The sequence below is a fragment of the Hibiscus syriacus genome, unplaced genomic scaffold, assembly GCF_006381635.1.
Source record: "Hibiscus syriacus cultivar Baekdansim isolate YM2019G1 unplaced genomic scaffold, ASM638163v2 tig00001120_pilon, whole genome shotgun sequence".
NCBI classification, from domain to species: domain Eukaryota; kingdom Viridiplantae; phylum Streptophyta; class Magnoliopsida; order Malvales; family Malvaceae; genus Hibiscus; species Hibiscus syriacus.
This window is the reverse complement of record NW_024061845.1, coordinates 1,729,112-1,749,373: the sequence shown is the minus strand read 5'-3', so window position 1 is coordinate 1,749,373 and position 20,262 is coordinate 1,729,112. Positions and strand designations below refer to the sequence as shown.

Here is a 20,262-nt window from a genome sequence, read left to right as displayed (position 1 = left end):
GATATATCATATAAAAAAGGTTGACATCATAAAATAACTTTTAAAAAGTTAAATTATTTATAAAGATAAAAAGTAAAGAAAAATATAAATATTATTATTTTCTTTTCTTTTCTAGTATAATATTTTAAATGATAATTTTAAAATTCAAAAGTAGTAACTTTAGTAGAAGAGGGGGGAGAAATAATGAAAATTGAGTGTTGCTGATAGGCTTAACTATAATTGCATAGAGATCTAAAACTAAAACCCTGCAACTCTTCATGTTTATCATTGATACATTAACAAGAAGTTGGGAGGTTCTCAATAAAAAGTAACATTGAGCCCTGATGATTTTGGTGTCCAATAGCCACTGCTTACAATAATTGACGTGTCTTTTTTGTACAATAATACATTGCTGCAGAACTCGTATCTGCTTTTTATGCAGATTCACTCACGTGGCCCATATTATATTCAACAAAGATGTTGCTTTTGATCGATATCAAGCTGATACAAAGAGAAGCACCAAATGGCAAAACTCACAATGACAATGAAACCTAATGGAGAGGGGCCGGATAATTATTGCATAATTTGTACTGACCTTTTGTCCTCATTTTTCATTCATAGTAATGTTTTAGGTCTATTTTGGTCATTCGTCATTAAAGAATTAACGATTGTTTTTTTATCAAAAAAAAATAGTTATGATAATATTAACGTGTCATCATAAAATAATATCATATCAAAATAAATAATTTACCAAAAAATCACACATGCATGAATAAAAAAGTATGTGGTGGATCTTCAGAGAAAATGGACCAGAATGAGTAGAGAAAGATATGTCTCCCGTATTAATACTTTCCCAGGCATTAAATACACACAACCGTCCAGTTTTATACGGTCCTTTTCCATATTTTCCATGCATGAAAATCTGATGTGGTTCCATTTCACTTTTTTTTTTTTAATTCTGATCAGAATTTTGTTTTATTTTTCCCCTTTTCTCTTCTTCATGCAAAGCCCCCACTGTCAGGTTGATAGTAACCATTCAAACAACTCCCCATGCTTTCCTTCTGGTTTAAGGGCGGCAGAGTTGTTCCAGTCGTATTTATTTATATATTGAATTAAAAGGCCTTTTAATTTCTTCAAAGCTTCCAATTCCACACACAAAACAGAAGAAATGCTTTTAGTAACACAGTTTCAACAATCCATGAATTACTTTGTTGGAACTCACAAATTAGGAAGTTAAAAGTTGGGTTTGGTTTCTACATTTTAGCTCTCCTATACTTCATATTATTTATTTTTTTACTTAAAAACATAATACAAACATGATACGTCAATGAATTGAGACGCAAGGCTGTATCATGCATACAATACGTATTTGATGCATGTATAAAAGCTTCCGACCTTTGATTATATATGTACATATATAAATGCATGTAGCAAGGCAATAATGGGAAACAGCTAAAAACATAATTGGCCTAATATTGACAAAATTGGGGGATGTCTTGCAAAGAAATTACCGGTGAATTTGAGCCTTCAAGGCCACAAAACAAGCAGACATGTTGCCCGGATAACCATGTTTGAAATCCCCACAACACATACAGTAACCAGTCAAAGCCACCATGTTCCTCAATCTAGTTTACTAGAAGAAGAATCATGATAATGGTATCCAGTTCGACTCTATCTATGTTCTGGGTCCAGTTTTGGCTCACATATCGCCTATGGCTGGCACAGTTTACCTTGTCTTCATTTGAGACAGATAGACCTGGGCCTGTATTACAGTTTTACCGATCCTGAATCCCGGAACAACTGTGAAAGCCACCCGCGGTTCTGATTCCAGTGTTATATCCGACGAAAGGAACGCTTCCTCGGCTACACTTTCCATGTATACTTCGGAGAATCTACACCCTCTGCTTATTTGAAAGATTGATGCCTCTGGCTCGAAAGCAAAGGCTAAGCAGTGCAGGAGCCAGACCCGCTTCGCCATTTCCACAAATAATGTGAAAAATGTAGTGTCTGGGAATTGATAGGAACTCACCATGTCCCTACTGCTCAAATTGTCGAAAATGGATGATTCCATCTTCGGATGAACGACTTGCAAGTACTTGGCCCGACAGAATTTCGCGAATGTTGACTTTGGTTTCACGGCAAGATATTCCTTAACTTTCAAGGACTTCAGTTCCATAAATCTATCGAAGAAGACTTGTGGATGTTTCTTCCTCCCGGTTATGGAGCTTCCAAAAAGAGAGAAGTATGGATGGTGGAAGGCCTTGAACATTTCCCTGTAAATGAAGGACTCGAATGCAAAACATTTGTCGTCTGCTTTCCAATAGACCACACCTTGTTGTATCGAACTAGCCGCTGCATCGATGTCCCAGTCAGCGGACTTCATTTCATCGATCATCAACCTGACGAAATTTCTAACCGACTTAACAGTTTGTCCAAGACTGGTAATAAACTGGCTAGGATTCAAGCTTGATAGCTGAAGGTTGTCGAGCACAAATAACTGACCACTCTGATTCAATCTCTTCTCCAGCAACCTGTTTTGCTTATTGGATTCGTCCCACTTTTCTCGAAGAAAAATGATCTCTGACTCTTTGAGCTTCAGCTGAAATTCCAATTTCTTTCCCATAATCTCAAATGTCTTGGAAAGACTTTTCTGTTCCTGAAGGTCAGCTAAAACTATTGCATGTTCTGGGGAAGGATCATATTGTTTCTTCAAGAAACATTGTTTCAATTCAGACAATTTCTTCAAGTCCAAAACTATCGATCGATCAGCCGCTTGAATCCCCTCGGCATCGTAAGGCGACTGAGCACACTGCAAATGAGCATATTCCGCCTTAATAGCTGAAACAGTAGCAAATATTTTCGCAGTGAGAGCTTCCAAGGAAACCCTTCTTTCGAGCTCTTCATCATGTAAGCTGTCGAATTTCTGAGACAACCTCTTGGCGGTCTTACTGTCGTTCCATTCTTCTGCTTCTTTAGGCTTAACCTTCTGAACCCCATCATCAGGAACAATCCCAGCCGTATCAGGGTGCAGGTGAAATACTTTGGATAACGTTCGAACCCAGTTACTCTTCGACGGAGTAACAGCCGATGGCTTCACCGCTTCCATCTGCAAAATATCACAAATGACAATAACACCTATAAGTCTAGGAGAGAATTTCTTCAAACAGCTTTTAACATACACCAATTATAAGAAAACAAAAGAATAAAAAAAGGAGAGATGCAGAGGTAATAAGCGTGTTGACTGAAAAGAATAAAAAGCAAAAAGGTTTAACACTGAGACCAAGATCTTTAATTGAGAATGGAATTTCCTTTTTGATAGTTTAGTTTTTCACCTTTTTGAGCTTCTAATGAGGCTTCTATTGACACAGTGAAAAACAGAATACTTTTCAACACCACTAGAATAGAATTGAGAGGAGCATGAAGAACAAGAACAAGAGCAAAATGGATAGAAAAATCATTCAATGACACGCTCTGAAGACATGTTTTTCAACATCCACAAAGTTCAAAAAGCTCGTCTTTCCAACACACTATGAAACCTTCATTTTGGGAAAAATATTTAATGCAAGAGACGAAATCAAGCGGTGGAGAAAGCATATAGAGGAAGAAACATAGTACATCTCAAGAAACTCGCCTAATATGCAGTTTCCTCTAGCTGTTGCACAGTTCATATGTGGTCAAAATATGGACATCAAAACAAATCTTTAAATAACAAACAACCCACTTGCCCCCCAAAAAAACCCATATATCCAACCCTAAGGAGACGGTGATGAAATAAATCAATGCAATCCTATTGTCTTTTTAATGCTTTGAGTGGGAAATCTATCCTGTTTTGGCAAGAATTTTGCAGACACCTTACATGTCTCTTTCCTGGAATTATACAATTAAGAATTAAGAACTTCATTTTAATTTAAAACATATGTCAGTTCCAACCACATGGAAGAATCATAAAATGTCCAAGGAAGAAAAATAATGCAGGAGAAAAAACATTATTCAAGTATGAAAAGCTTTTTAGTTAAGAGAGAAAGGACCAAAGCATCAAGAAATTAGGAGGTGATCTAAACGGGAAGTTATACAGTAAATCACTTTTAATATACAACTAAAAAAACAGACGATATCGATTTTATTATTATTTAAATAACAGTAAAAAATTATCTAAAATATTATTATTTATACTTAAAACATCAATAGTTTTTAATATTTCCGGTAAAATACCCAACAATAACAAAATCAATAAAAAAAATAACAAAATCGATAACATCTATTTTTAGCCGTATATTAAAGTTGCCGATAAATGTAAAAACGAAATAGTAAAGGCCGGTTAAAATTCGAGCCAAATCTAAATCAAGATATGCTGTATTTTTATAGGATGCAAGAGATAAACAACCATACAAAAATATTCGAGTTCATATGAGCAAAGTTGACAACAGGACAGCCCCCCACTGTGGTCCATGAACCACTTGAAATTTCCCCCTATGTTCCACAATTGCCTATATTTGACCCCCACAGCATTAGAAATCAAAATACCCTTCTCCTCCAACCAACATGGTCGTTATTAAATCAATTTAATTGAAGTATTGATAATAAAAATAAGATTTAAAAGATTATAAAAATAAGATTTAAAAGATTATAAAATAAGATTCAACAATTAACTGGGGAAAATCCAGAAGGTAGAAAGTTGGGAGTTCCATAAATTCATACGATTCTTTAGGGTCTATGCATTACTGTTCACACGGCCTTAAAAACCACTAAAATAAAGTGAGCCGAGTTTATTAGGGGACCACAAAGTCAAAAATCTGATATGAAACAACTGCAGCATATTCATGAGCTTTGCATATTCACGTGGCTATCCAATGAGTGCACTGTCATGCAATGACTTTATTCTTTTGTAGTATTTCTCATATGGTAATTTTAAATATATTGCAATTGTACGAATATTATATGAAAAAATCTGATAAAAATAACATAATTAAAAACATACAAATATGTTAAAATTCATATGAAATATTCTAATTTGTATATATATATATATAATGCTTTTAAGTACAAATATAACTCATCAAAATGTATGAACATGCAAATTATGAAACTATAAAATAGGCACAGATCAAATCAACATAATAAAAAATAATATAATAATAATAGGAAAAAAACAACGCACTGCAAAGTTGTTTTCTTTTTGCAGTGTGCAGTGCAGCAGCTTTAAACATCCGTTGGATTTCTGCAACATATTTTTATATTTACTGAGATTTGTGCCTATTTGTCTTATAAAAAAACCCTTTGCCAAATTTGTCCTACACCTAGTTGCCTCAATCTAAATGTAAATCTAGTTTTTATAGTCTACGACTTTTTGTGTCGCACGAGAAGCAAAATTCTTTTAGAACTCGATTTTTTTAAAAAAATTATCAAATTCTTTATCACTAAATCTAACAAAATACTGATCAATTAGATATAAAATATACGAATAGGAGGCGGTACAAAAATACTATATATGAAAATTTATGACAGGTCAAATGAACAGTTTGAAGATGTTAAAAATCTTGGAAATGGAAGAAACATGGCCCTAGCTACCAATTGTGTACTTAAAATCTTTGAACAATAAAATATATATATATATATATATATATTGAGCAATAAAATCACCACCGGTGACCGGACCAACTATGAAACACTATGCTTATAGAGAACCTGACAGGTTGCCCAGTTTGTTGTGGACGGTGCCCGCCATGGAGGCCTGGATTCTAAAACCCTTTAAAAGAGATTTTTTATTTAAAATATCAAGAAATGATATGGTAATGAAGATCAGGACAAATCAAAAGCTATCTTGCAAAAATTAAATTATACAATTTTCAAACTATCTTGAAAATGTCGATAAAATTTACAATATATACATCGTTTTAATCTTAACATTAGGGTTTGAGATCTATGAAGGGCAACCACTCATCCTTCCGTTATTAAAAATTAAGGTAAACTACATATTTAATCACCCAGTTATTAGCATAATTTCGTTTTTTACTCAATTATTTTTCTAAAAATTATACTTAAAATTATATTTTGATTTAATTTTGATGATACTAAAATGTTACAATAAGATACAAGTATATTATCATTGAAAAAATAACATAAATTACCTATTTAGTATCTAAACTTTATTTTTTAAAATCATATCTAACGGTTAATTTAGATTTCAATTTGATAACACGCTATTAAAAACTTAACCGCGCAAATAACGTGAAATATCAAAAAAGAGAAAATAATCACATATAGTTGTCGAGATATTGAATTGAAATCAATAAATAGAGTTTTAAGTATTAAAATTAAATAAAAATGAGAATTCAAGTACTAAACATATAAATTACCCAAAAAAATAAAACTTTAGTAATGGAAGAGCAAAATAAAACTAAAATGTATCCTTAAGTATAAATTTATATAAAAAAAACTAAATAACTAAAATGAAATCACACAAATAATTATGTGACTAAATACTAGTTTAATCTAAAAATTCTTTACTGTTTTGATTACGTAAATCTCAAGCAAACAAAATCCATAAATTGAACGTTCACATTCTTTTTAAAACAGAAAGCACAATCCTGTCCTGTTATATTAAAAAAAAGGAAAAAAATAAAACTGACGTCATATCTTGCTGAAAAAACAAAAGGAAAGTGAAAAAAATGATGAATACGAAGGTAGAAAGACCCAGAAGCTGAATCCCCAGAAACAAACAGAGCTAATTAAGGAGGAAAAGCAACTGGAACTCGGGAAAAAAATACGAATAGAAGCAAACTAAGTTAAGCTGAATAAAAAATAATACTGGAAAAATAGATTTTCTCAGGTGTTGTAAACATAAAATAAAACTAACCTTTAGCTCCCCCAATGAAACTAAGATAAAAAAAAGTTAATTAAGATCAATACTGATACAGAAAACTTAATATATATATATATATATATGAACAGGCCAATATTGAGACCTTTTTCTAGTTTTATTTGGAAAAAAGAGAAAACGGAATCAAACAATAAATAGAATGAAAATAAAACTAACCCATAAAAGCAAAGCTTCATAAAAATTTCTAACTTACCTTAAAAAGAAGTCTCGTTTATCGTACAATGACCGAGCGGAGAAGAAAAGAAACAAAACTACAGTTTAGCTTGAAATGCCAAAAACCCAACCAGCAAAACTTCTCCAATGCAATCGATCTTTTCTTTTTAAAAAAAATTGCGATGATTTTTCGCCTTTTTTAAGCGGGTATTTAATTTTTGATTTGATGTTTGCTGGAGGCAATGGCGGAAGCTTGGTACGAGAAGAATGTGAAATGACATAAGAGGACAAATAAGAAACATGTTTTTTCTTTTTGCTGGAGGGAAAAGTAACCGTCCAAGGCAGGGCCATTTTCCGTTTTATTTTGTTTTACGTTTCTGCCATTTCATTTTCCTTGATAGTACTTACTCTCAATACAAAATAATAATAATAATTCAAAATATAACATTTTTTTCATTTAGATATTTAAATTATTTTTCAGTTAATTTAAGTATCTAACATTACAAATATTATTATTTCAATCATCTCAACTATAATGTCCGTTAAAAACTCTATTAAATAATGTGTCGCATTTATACAATTTTAAAAATTTTATTTAAAATATAAATTTTAAATTATACTTTTTCTTAAAACCCTAAATTTTTTAAAATCTTAAAAATACCCCAAAATTTTGAAAATTATACTCACACTAACCGCTGCCCCTTATTAGTGTCATCGACTCATCGTCAACCAAACTTTCACTGACAACACAATCATCCGAATAACCCCCAATCAACTATTTAAATCTAATACCTTAAACTTTTAAATCTACAAACCCTAATCTTTTAAAATCCTAAATTGCTATACTTATTGCTTACCAATTCTTGGTGAACGACAGTGGTCTTAAACCCTTTAACGCAAGGTTTTTAATGATTTTTGAAGGGGTTTCAGGGAGGGAGAGGAGCGAAAGGGGTTGAATAGGGTGTGCATGGGACCAGACTTGATCGAGTTGAGTTTTTTTTTAAAATATTGAGATCAGATCGGATTTAAGGTGAAAAATATCCGATTCGACCCGAAAAATTATAATGTTACATTATATATTTATGAATAATCACAATAATACATTTATATATATTATTTTTTCAATTAAGACACTGTTTGTATTGAATAAAAAATGTTATTATTATTATTTCTGGTTAGGTCCGATTTTTAAGTTATATATAAGGTCGGTGAAATCTTGTTTCATGTAGGTCGGGTCGGATCTCGGGTGCAGGAGTTATTGTTCTTGGGTCGGGTTGGATGGACCAAAAATTCGACTCAACCTAACCCATGCCCGTCCCTAGGGGTGAACGGGACGAATGGAATTATTTTTTAAATATTTTTTTTACTTTTTAATAATAAAAATTTCAAAAAAGAATATAACACATGTAATTTAATAGACCTTTTTAAAATCGCAATTGCTTAACACTTAAAATAATAACGTTTGTAACGTTAAGTACTTAGATTGATCGAAGAATAATTTGTACCCCTAAATAAAAAAAATGATATAATTTAAGATTTTTTTATATTAAGCATGTTGCTTATTATTGAAAAATAATTTGATTATTCAACGCTAATACGCTAAACAATAATTAAAATGAAATAATATGAAATTAATCGACGAGATCTTAATTTAATGATAAAGTGCATTTTTGAAATTTTTATAATTTTGAATTTAAATTTATGATATATAATTACGTGTGAGTTTATGTTTATCATATTTTAATTTATAAGATTAATAATTATTGAAAACAGTGATAAAATACATGATAATCCTAACAAAAAAATAGATTTAAATTATAAGAAAAATATATTATTGAGAAAAGCATTAGTGAATCTTTTAATATTATTGCTGAAATTAATTTTTATTGACAATATCTTATATAATAATTTTAATATCAATTATAATTAATATTATAACTTTATTTTTATAATTATTAATATTAAATATTTTTAATTATATAATTAATTATAAAATAATATATATTCAAAACTTTTTTAGTCAATTATAATATACATACTCTACAAAACACGTCTACTCAATCTCAAAATTAATGAGAAAAATAATATTTTTTATCATAAAAATTATTTGATGAGTTAATATTAAATATTGTTTTAAGAATATAACATATCGTATATTGATGTTGTAACTTAAAATTATAGAAATATGTATCTTCAAAGGAAAACAGAGAAATACGACGAATTGGACAGTGCAAAAATGATAGGGTAATTTCGGAAGTTCAGTGGGTAGATCTGACGTCTGTATGATTTTCTAGATGGAAGATGGACGATGGGGATATGTAGTTGGTCGGGTTTTGTGTGTTAGTACTCGACTCATTTAATTCGGTTTTAGATTTTCGCTGTCGGTTTTAGATTTTCGCTGTTAGGTTCGGTTTTTTTTTACATCCTTAGGTGAGAGTGCGTTGGATGAATGCCACGTGGGTAATGTGGAGAATGATGTGGGACCGTACCCGAGGAAGGCAGATTCTTGGACGGTTCAATGGGTCCAACCTACGATCTGATTCTCGAGGGTTGTGCACTTTGATGTGATGGACAGGGAAAATTATGATAATATATTTTCGATAAAAATAACATCAATTTTATATTATACATTTGTACTCTATTGATCTTTTAATAATTTAATTAAAAATATTTAATTTATAACATAAAAATGATCAAAATTTAATTACAAAATAAATTAAACTAAAGTTCAATGCAATTAATTGCTATTTTTAATTTATAAATAAAAATCAAATCATAGTTCATACCAAATAAATCTAAATGCAAATTAAACCAAACACGATGGATTTCTTACCTTAATATTAAAAAAGTCATTTTTTTAATGAATCAAGTAATATTCGTGGTAAAATAGTTGTTGTTATTTTTTAAAATTTTCAATTTAAACATCACAAATTTTAAATGTACGAACATTTAATATCAAATGGTGAAGAGTTATTTTTTATATATACTATTATGTGCTTACCCTATATCAATAAAAAAATTATTTTATTATAATTAATATTTATAGCTTTTTTAATATGAATAAGACATTCAATTCAAAAACTTTTAAACATCTAACATATCACGTAAGTATTGTAATTAACATAAGGGTAAAGTACACAATTATAACAGGTTGTTTTGTCAACTTTTCTCATTATTAAAAATTATAAAAAGATCTCTAAATTAAAATTGTTTTGTTGAGCCTCACAGTTATGAAAATATGCAAAATAGTCGCCTTATTAGTCATATATTTTAAAATTATTCGTATTTGTTAAAAAAATTGACGTTCGTTTAAATTAAACGTTAAATTAGTGATTGATATATGATAAAATCATATTTTAATGATGCTTACTGGCACGCCGTTGCTTTTAAGCACTGGCTCGCTAGTATAATGATTCAAGAACAGGCTTGACAACATAATGCAAATAGAGATTCGATCCACATAACACAACTAAGATGATTATTGGATCAAATTTTATCATACAGTTAACATGTTAACTTTCATCTCAAATGACCACCAATTTTATAACGAAAAATTATGTGTTTGGAATATATGAATATCGGGTGAATATTTTGTAACTTTTAATGCCCGAATCACTCAGTAAAACAACATCTTGTAATCGGGGGACTATTTTATAACATTTAATAGTTAAGAGACTCAACAAAATAATACCCTATAATCAAATGAGAAATTATGTACTTTACCCTTAATATAATACAAAAACATAGTAAGTCCATAATCCATTGTCCAAACAAGATCAGATATCATAATTTACCACCCCCAAAAGTCAATAAATGATATATTAATGTCTTGTCAAGCATGCCATTAGCATAAATCATGCCATGTTTTAATTACTAATTGTTACTATGCATTTTTTTATTTCATTTCAACTTGCATATTTTAAAACGTGTTTTTAATATTTAAATTTTTATCAGACTTGGTAATTAAATTTATTTTTTAAAATTTAAAATGATACTCAAATTTAACTTATTAATTTAAATTGATTAAAAATCGGAAGTTGAACATAAAAAATCAATATAATGTATTGAGTTGTATATTTACTGTGTTGAAAACTGCAATAGAACCCGAAATCAACAAGTGTTTGATCCTTTTGCATTGAAATCCTGAATGAAGAGTACAAATCTTGTGTGTGGTTGGTTTGTCTTTCACATCAAAAAGTTTAAGCCAAAAGAATACTTTATTCATTTTTCCTTAAAGATATTTTATAATTAGTCTCCATCTTTGAAATCAATTGAAAATGACATTAAAGGCCAATCAAGGAAGTTGAACATTTTTCAGGTTTTGACTTATCTATGTTAGTTCTCTAGCACGAACGAATTGTTTTTAATAAAATCTCTAATTTAATATAATCAGATGATTAAAGGAAGTGTTATCTTATAATTACTATAAATTATTCAATAGAAGATTATGATTAAAATCTAAAATTATTATGTACGATTAAGAAACCGTATTAAATTAGGTTGATCTTCTACCTTAAATATTAGAATCTAAATTCATTTTATATTTTAGATGATTCTATTTTTTTTTTACAAAACTACTATTAGATCTAATATTTTTGTCTCTTTTTTTATATATATAATTTCATACAAATTTTCGAACTTAGAAAGATAATCCGATTCTAGTTATGCCAAATAATCTCTTAACAAAATATGGAAAAGAAGAGGAGAGAAGACTAAGGTTAAGATGTAATAATGAGAATTACTATAACGCAACTTAAATCTCGTTTGGACCAATATAAAAGTATGACTTTCCAGCCGAAATAGTGGATTTATAGTCCTAAAATGGAATAAAATCAACCACTTTGGGCGCAACTCACGCTGCCAAAAATTGTTCACACTGAACAAACAAACACACATGGTATTTGCATATTTCAAAGTTCAGTTTGATTGCTTGGATGTATGTGTTCAACAAATTACCTACAAGAGATTGACTACTTAGAATGAGAATTAGCACCGACAATATTTACGTTAAGTGCAGCAACTCTTACGAGTCAAGAGACTATCTCTTTTCACAATGTACACTGACAGTGGAACTCTGGAATTCAATTCTAAATCTTAATGGGATGAAGATCACTTTCTTATCATGGGATGAAATGGTCATAAAGGCTTGTTCGTCATGGAAATGGAGGTCTTTACTCTCTACCATTTTGAAAATTTCCTGGACTACTGTTATTTACTCTTTGTGGCAGGAAAGAAATCAACGAATTTTTCAAGGACGTAGTAGAACGATCGACTGCTTGCTAAAGGAGGTTAATGACGTTGTTGGCATCCGTCTTAGGGGAACTAATATTAATAGGCTAAATAGTACTAACTTAAAGCTTTATAATGCTTGAGGTATAGTTAAACCAATCATTTTGTATAGACTGTTTATTTTGATTCTTTAATTGTTGATTGGTTGTATCTAAACTTTGTTTAGGGTAATAAAATCATAATTATCGAAAAACACACACACATGGTATTAAAGTAATCTTGCCCATATATGTTTCTCACTATTTTCTCTTTTATTTTCTAATTACTTAATTCAATAATATATATGTATATATTTTTGTATTTTAATAAAAGATAATTAATTAACATTATCGTATTTTTTTATTTAATTACTTAAAATACATTTTAAATTAAAATAAGTAATTAAAGTATGCTATACTTTTGATTAAACGTATTTTTTTGAATAGTATGAAGTAATTATAAAATAATATTTATTTGAAACTTTATTTAATTTACTGACAACATATAAGCAACTATTTGGACTTAAAAACATTTTAAAAAATAATATTTTTTAACCACCTACACCATCAGATCACACAGTATCAGCATAAGACTAAATCATTGTTGTTGAGGAAGTTTTTGTGAATGTTATGTTCTGCACAAAAGTGAGGCAAAAATTTCATTCAAAGACGATATGAGAGGTTTCTATGTAGGTTTGGCATGGATAAATGGGAAGTATCAAACATTTGTCAGGAACTTCAAGGCTCAAACGATCTTGTTTAGAAGCACTCATGCCCACTTTGTGCTGGGCTTAATTGATTCAAATATTTGTGGGAAACCCTCAGCTTTTTCTCTACTTTCACTTGAATCAATACCCACTAATGCTATCACATGGAATCCAATGACAATTGGTGCTGCAAATGCACTACATTTTATTTTTGTTGTAGATTCTGATGTTTTCATGATGGAATCCAAGGGCAAACACACATATCCTTGGATATAACCCCTACATCTCTACATACTTTTTCCTTCATTTCATCATACAAACAAAAATGTATCCAAGGCAAAACAAGCATTGATTTCTGCAGGTCATGGGCCTTTTGAAATTTCTGAAACCAGAACTGGTAAGGAAAGCATGAAACCCCAGCTTCGGTTTCTTCACTCTAATGGGCTGATTTCAGCTCCAGATTTGGTTCCCTAATAAAGACATGGATAAACTACCAATTTAACCGTTACATTATAAAATCAATTCTAATCTCAGTATTAAATATTTTTGTTACTTAAGTTAGTAACATTTCATTTTGGTATCAATCAAATCATTTATAAAGATAAAAAGTGAGACTCAAAAAATTAGGGGTCTCGTTTATAAAAGTAGAAAATAAGATTAAAAACCTCAATTATAAAGGTAAAAAAAATGAGAATTATAAAAAATTAAAGATCTTGTAGAAAACGGGAGCCCTGAGCAATCGCTCAGGGTAATCTCCCGATTAACCGACTCTGATCACTAGAACAAGAAGCAAGATCAATGAGTGAGTATCAGAAGGAAATTAGTGCATGGACTTTTGGTGTTGAAGAATTGAAAGCACAAGCGTCGACACTTGTACTTGATGATGATAATGATGAAACCATGAACGATAATGGGGCAATGCGAGCAAGCACTCACAGTGAAATGCTAAACTCTTTGTAACTTTAAATATTTTGCAAATATAATAAAGCCAGTGGAGTTTTTACCATTAGAACTTGCAACTTCGTATAGTATTCATGCTTCTCTTCATTATCATTTGTTATTTTTTCAATGTTAAAAATCGACTTAGAATAAAATCTATCAAATAGTTCTAATGGTATATATTATTCTCTCTAGAAATCTTAGATTCAAGCAATTGCATGTGTATATATTATTAATAAGATAAAAAAAATTCTAAATAAATATTACCTTATAATCACTCTAAACCATTCAAAAAAAATTGATTTAAAATAGACATCTTCTCTTAAATTAATAATTAAAGAATGATTAAACAAATACTACCATATCATATAATCGTGTTGTCCGGATATTACCATATAATCGGATGTGTACAAGAATTATTTTCATTCAGGAAAAAAAAAATTAAGCATAACCATCACCAGGAATAGTTGAATGTAGACAATTTAACATCCATGTTATGGACAACAATGTTAAAAAACGCCACTGTCAAAAAGCCAGACATATTCCCATCATGGAATTAATGTGCACTAGAATGTGTAAGGGTTGAGCCTCTCAAGATCCTGGCAATGAATGCAGGTCCAGGGTAACAAAGGAGGATCAAGACAGTATCTATGTATGTTTCGCATCTGGCAAACATGACAGCTGATAAGAAGATCCTCGGGTTCTCGACAACGGCACATGATGCAAACTGAAGCAGCTGATAACTATTCAAAAAGATAGCCCAGAAATGTTCAAAGTCAGTTTAGTAAAATCAACTGTAAAGTACCATAAGAATTATAAGTTGTTGGTGTCACCAAGAAAGCAACAAATGAAAATGGATGAAATACAACGTTACTTAGACTCGAGTGTCACTGTATGCGTCTGACACTCATTCAATTTTTTATTGGAATGTACGATTTTGCATACCCATGTTTGAATATATGTTGGTCATAAATGTCAGACAAGACTACTTGAAGAAAAAAGAAAGTCGAAAGTCATTGGAATGTAATACTTGGAAGGCCTTGTTTGGATAGAGTCGAAACCAATTTTACAATTGTCTAACATCTCTCTGTAAAGACACTTTTGTGCCATAAATCACACAAAAAGAAATGCCATCAAATGTAAATGAAAGGCATACACTTAAGGGTACCTAATTATGAATACCAGTATGTGCATGTCATTATGTTTTGTTCCGTGTATCTTTTCCTAACTTCTATACCGTGTAATTGCCATTTACCCCTTCAATTTTTCATCAACCACCACAACCACTTAAGTGTACTGTTTCTGGTTTTAAAATGCTATGCAGAAACATCATAAAGCATGGCGTCATGCTACAAAGATAGAGGCAATTTCAGTATTAGTGTGCCCGCTACCTGAGCACCAAAACCAGCTCTTTCCTGATCAGATAGAATAGGAACATGAAGTGTTGGTGTGGTGCAAGGAATGGTTTGGGAAAATATTTTTTGATCAGAGATGGCCGCATCCTCCACTTTTGTAATGCTCGTGAATCTTGCCTTGCACAAAGGACAAAATGGAGTCTTTCTATTTGAAGTCTGCATGCAGCATAATTAGTACAAGAAACTTTCAAATTGGAACAAGTTCAAGGTAAGACATAAGGGGGGGGGGGAAATCATATGCAACAATTCATCATGAAATTAAGATCCAAACTGATGATACAACTAAGTAGAATACCGAGTTGGAAATCAGTTCTCATAAATAATAATAGTTTAGCAATCCTGAAATATTAGATGGAAACTGTTTTAAGTTCTAGACCATAAAGAGCAAAAGAACAGGCATCATTTTCCACTACTCTTATTCTCCATAAACAGTTGGTAAAAACTGGAGGGGGAATAAAGAACCAAGAAATGTACAAGTATTGGCCTGTTCATGACTGTACAAACAAAACTTACCCTTAGTTTACTGTATTGTTGAAAACAATGCAAAGCGCTTGATGAATTTGAAATTCTGGAGAGATGATCATTCAGAAACAAGCAAGATATAGCAAGTGGCAAACTCAAATGTCTAATTACTAAAGTAAGCAATGAATTAGAGAGGGCCAGAGTGACCTGGACCCCTTTACTTTCTAATAAAAAAAAGGAACATGCATCAGTAAAATGGTGCATACTTGCACGATAGTGACAGCAAAAATGGTTGTTTACAGCACAAAATAGAATATAAGCTAGCAAAGGCGAGCTTAAAACATCATATGGTACATATAATAAATAAAACATTAAACTAAGAATAATCGTATCTAACCTAGCTTCTTGTGTAGGATATTAATAATAATTAAAGAAATGTCAACTACAAACATATGAATTTAAATTATTAAAAAAAGAAGATGAGAATGTGTACCATCTTGTCAGCCCACTCCTGGATACATGAATAACAAAATCGATGTCCACATTGCAAAATCCCTCTTGTTGGACTAAACTCAGTCCAACATATAACACATGATAAATCCATGGAGGTGGATAATCTGGAAGCAAGATACTGGGTCTCTCCCCCAGCATCAGAACACCCATCTGGGGAAGCTCTTTCAGCTGCAGGTTGCGCATTCTTTCCTGGTGAAGTTAAACCATTGGAAGGGGGTCGGATGTTCCACAATTTGATCTCCTCAACTTCTATTTCTTCATCTACTCTCTGAAGCTTACTGAACTCACGATTAGATGGTTCTCCAATTTCAGATATACCAACAGTGCTCCAATTAGATGGTCCTCCAATTGCACGATTAGATGGATTTATAACTCCAGCACATGGTTTATGGACCCTGAGGAGTGGAACTGGATAGCACTCTTGGTCAGAATCAGAAGAATCAGACACTACTATCTCTCTATTAATCTTCTTCACAAGTCTCCGTCCTTTCCTCTGAGATGATTTGATCATAGAAGTGTCTCTGCTACCATTACGAAGATCTCTTTCTTCCCTCAGCAACAGAGCAGAACGATGAGCATTTGGCTCTTTGTTCTTTGAGATCTTCCTTTTGTTCCTCATTGGAGGCACAGAAGCATAAGAAAATGGGTCTCCATGCTTTCCAACCAGATAAAGTAAAAAAGCAAAGTCAAGAAAATAAGAACTGGGCAATTATTCCTTAAAAATCCATACAATGACACAGAAAATTTGAATATTGTATTGAACTTTAGCAGAAACCTTGAAAATCTAACTGGCTACCTCTAGAAATAGTTTGCAGAGTTACTTTCTATGGGTTAGAATAGAGATGCTAATTTACTTGTGCATGGACATAAACTCAACTGACATACAGTGCAGTACTAATTATCAATCAAGATTCCTTCACAGTTGTCTAGCTTAAAGAAGCACTGATTATGTATCCTGACCAAGAATTCTCGTGCGGTGTTTGCAAAACAGAAAAAAAGCAGGAAAAGAGTGAGACGTGGAAACAAAGCAATGAGGAGTAGAAGTTATATAACCACCTCATCCAACACCGCAGATTTGGACCAACCAGATAAGCCAGAACCTCCATAGTCAACATCAGTTATTTCATTTACAACACTATCGTGAACACTAGGCTTTTCAGAAAACACTTTGCACTTCTTAGTCAAGGCATCTCCCTTAGCAACTTCAGGGATCTCCAGCAACAGAGGTCCCATTTCTTCTCCACTACAACAAAATAAAAAGGTAAAAATAAGACTCCAACAATCCAACATAATCTCATTTTCTGCCATTTCTGACAATTAACTTCAAACCTTATCAAGCAATAAGTTCCACAATCATAGAAATTTTGAAGGATTCTATTAGCAGCTGCTTTCAGAGAACTACATTTTAAAATATTGTTCTCGCCAAACTCTAGGAGAAATGATGCATCAATTACAAAAACATCTAAAGCGATCGCAATTTTATCTGCAACTATTTTCACTTCCATTTTCAGCCTCCTCTACCAACAAAACAGAAAATATTGAATTTTCTTCTTTACTACCAAAATCAGCCTTAATAAGTTACTAACAATCCCTTAATTACAAACAAACAACCCTCCATAATTTCTCATTGCCAAATCAACATAATCTAACTTTTGAGATACATCAAACCAAAACAAAAATCTAAAAATTAGAAACGAAAATGGTAAATTAATACCTTCGCAACATATAAGGTTCCTCAGGCAAACGCTTCCCTTCCTTTATACAATCTTCAATCCACCGGTGATTTACGACCATCAACTTTAACTTCTTAGCAAGTTCATATTTCTTTCCTTCGAATCTCCGACATACCTAACAACCGAACGATTTTCAGTTTCTTCCCTTTAATTTTCTTTAAATCGAAGTAGTACTAAGAAATAAGAAAACAAACCAAATGAGTGACTGAACGGGAGAAATTGCCAACATAGCTGGCACCGGCTAGGGATATGAGCTTGATTAGGTTGAAACGTTCAAGGCCGCGGTATCCACTCACCGATACCACCACCGGTTCCATTTTTTTCTTTTCGATTTTTAGATGATATTTTTTCTTTTTATAGCGAAAACGGTGTCTATAGCCGGGAAAATGGAGTTTTTTTGAATTTTTTGCGAGGAAAATAGAAGGAAATGGGCGGTATGGCCCAGACATTATTTGGGCTGTGAAACAAGATTGCATCGTTAGGAGAAGATGGTCAAATTATATGAATCCGACGATTATATATATATATATAATTTGAGTTCGCAATGAGTAAAGATAAGTTTTGTGAAGTATCATATGTCAAAGTCAGTATATAATTAGATTTAAAGTAAAAAAAAAAGTATGATTCGGATCTAAAGATAATTATTTTAATGCCAGCCTATGGTGGGTTTGAATTCGTTGCGGTGGATTTAGCGAAGAAACTGTGCCTATGGTGACGAAGGATCTTGAACTGTTGATAAACGTTTCTATGATCAAGTGGTTTCAGTTTTACATCACTGATACCATCATTGAATAAGCAACATAGCTTGCTGTCTATCTCCCTTGAACTTGTACATGCCAGCCTGCAAGTTTGCACAAAAAAACGTAACTCTCAGCACCCGAGTTTGAACTTATATCTGTCGAACATGATCGGAAACTTACCCTTTGTATCTGCCTTTGGCTCGAATAACGTAGTACTGATTGGAAGAAAGAGGCTGATCGAGGACAGGGATAAACCAGACCTTCTTGACCATAGTTTCTTCAACCACCGATGAATGAACAACGTTCAACATCCTGTCTTGTGGGAAAGGCAGCTTTTCAACACCCTTTTTCTTATAAGCCCCGCAACACAAGGTGTCTTGTTCATCAGCTTCTTCATCTGTAATCACTAAATAACCAGGATAAGGACATTCAGCAGGTGGTTCATCTTCAAGAGCAATTGGAGATTTCCTGTATAGAGAAAGAGGCCTTGTCACATACATCGCTACTCTTCCTCTCTTTCCCTTTATTTCTTTGAGTTGATGAGGTGTTGAATGACCATTTTTTATGATTGTTTTTTCTTATTGATTAAGCTTTAAAAAAAGTTAGTCGATGGTAGAAATTTGAATTATTTGATTTACATAACGAGGAGCACATGGATCTATGAAGCTGATGAAAAGCAGCAAAGAAAAGTTCCTCAAATGGTGACCACCACAACGTTAAAGAAATAAGCACACACAAAGTAACTAATAAACTAAGGCTTCATATGTAAATTATGCTCGAATTATAACTCATTAACACGTAATTGTGAAACTTTTAAGTAATAAACCGTTAAAAAAGGTACATCTCAAGGACTTGTTTATGATTAACCCATGAATTAGATTTAAGGTGTTGAAAGATAAGACAAAAGAACACGTTGCTTTAAACTCTGCTTTGTTATCCACTCTTTTTTATGTGTGCATGCTTTTGCTGATGCATTACACATACCACATTTGCAACTTACGAATAGAAAGAATAATGCTTGCTTTATTATCTGCTTTTTTATTTTTTATTTACTTTTTCACGAGTGTTTACATGATAAACTTTATTATCTATCTAAAGAAAGGAAGTATTTAGAACAATTGGGAAATTCGTATGGATCAACAGTTATTCAACCTGCATATTCTTAAATATTCTGTTGGAACTTGATATGGAGTTTTTGCTTTGATTCTGGAAGATGCCAATGGTTTTTTCTTTTCCAAAAGAGAACTGTCTCATGATTCTGGAAGTATTAAACTCAAAAATTGAATCACTGGAAATGATTGAACTTACTTGCATTGTTTCCCTGCTTCTAAACACAAAAAAAGGACAACAAATGATTGATTCATTTGGTCATTACCTTAATATTTAGAAATCCAAAATCATAGCCATCTGTTCTGCCAGGCTTGTGCTCATCCTCCACTGGTACAAAGACACTAGTACAAGTTTCTGAAGGAGC

The 20,262-nt window shown here is 31.9% G+C and overlaps 3 protein-coding genes across 5 annotated transcripts; all 3 read right to left on the bottom strand.

The window, feature by feature from the left end:
• Positions 1-1,425: 1,425 nt before the first annotated feature.
• LOC120122903 (protein GRAVITROPIC IN THE LIGHT 1-like) lies at positions 1,426-7,175 on the bottom strand. 3 transcript variants are annotated; one of them, XM_039141949.1, is made up of 2 exons: positions 7,050-7,175; positions 1,426-3,090 (listed from the first exon to the last, which is right to left on the bottom strand). In XM_039141949.1, coding segments are annotated over exons 1-2 (1,386 nt in total). In that variant the 5' UTR covers positions 7,051-7,175; the 3' UTR covers positions 1,426-1,705. The 3 variants fall into 3 exon arrangements, with proteins under 3 accessions (XP_038997880.1, XP_038997885.1, XP_038997892.1); XM_039141954.1 differs by having other exon boundaries at positions 1,426-3,085; positions 7,053-7,175; XM_039141961.1 differs by lacking the exon at positions 7,050-7,175 and adding an exon at positions 6,833-6,872.
• Positions 7,176-14,378: 7,203 nt separating this feature from the next.
• LOC120122892 lies at positions 14,379-18,535 on the bottom strand. The gene is made up of 6 exons (XM_039141940.1): positions 18,243-18,535; positions 18,030-18,163; positions 17,372-17,558; positions 16,296-16,970; positions 15,317-15,496; positions 14,379-14,668 (listed from the first exon to the last, which is right to left on the bottom strand). Exons 1-6 carry the CDS (start codon positions 18,522-18,524, stop codon positions 14,492-14,494), a joined length of 1,635 nt encoding a protein of 544 aa, XP_038997871.1. The 5' UTR covers positions 18,525-18,535; the 3' UTR covers positions 14,379-14,491.
• Positions 18,536-18,679: 144 nt separating this feature from the next.
• On the bottom strand, positions 18,680-19,311 carry LOC120120891. The gene is made up of 2 exons (XM_039140402.1): positions 18,969-19,311; positions 18,680-18,889 (listed from the first exon to the last, which is right to left on the bottom strand). Exons 1-2 carry the CDS (start codon positions 19,286-19,288, stop codon positions 18,706-18,708), a joined length of 504 nt encoding a protein of 167 aa, XP_038996333.1. The 5' UTR covers positions 19,289-19,311; the 3' UTR covers positions 18,680-18,705.
• Positions 19,312-20,262: the final 951 nt, after the last annotated feature.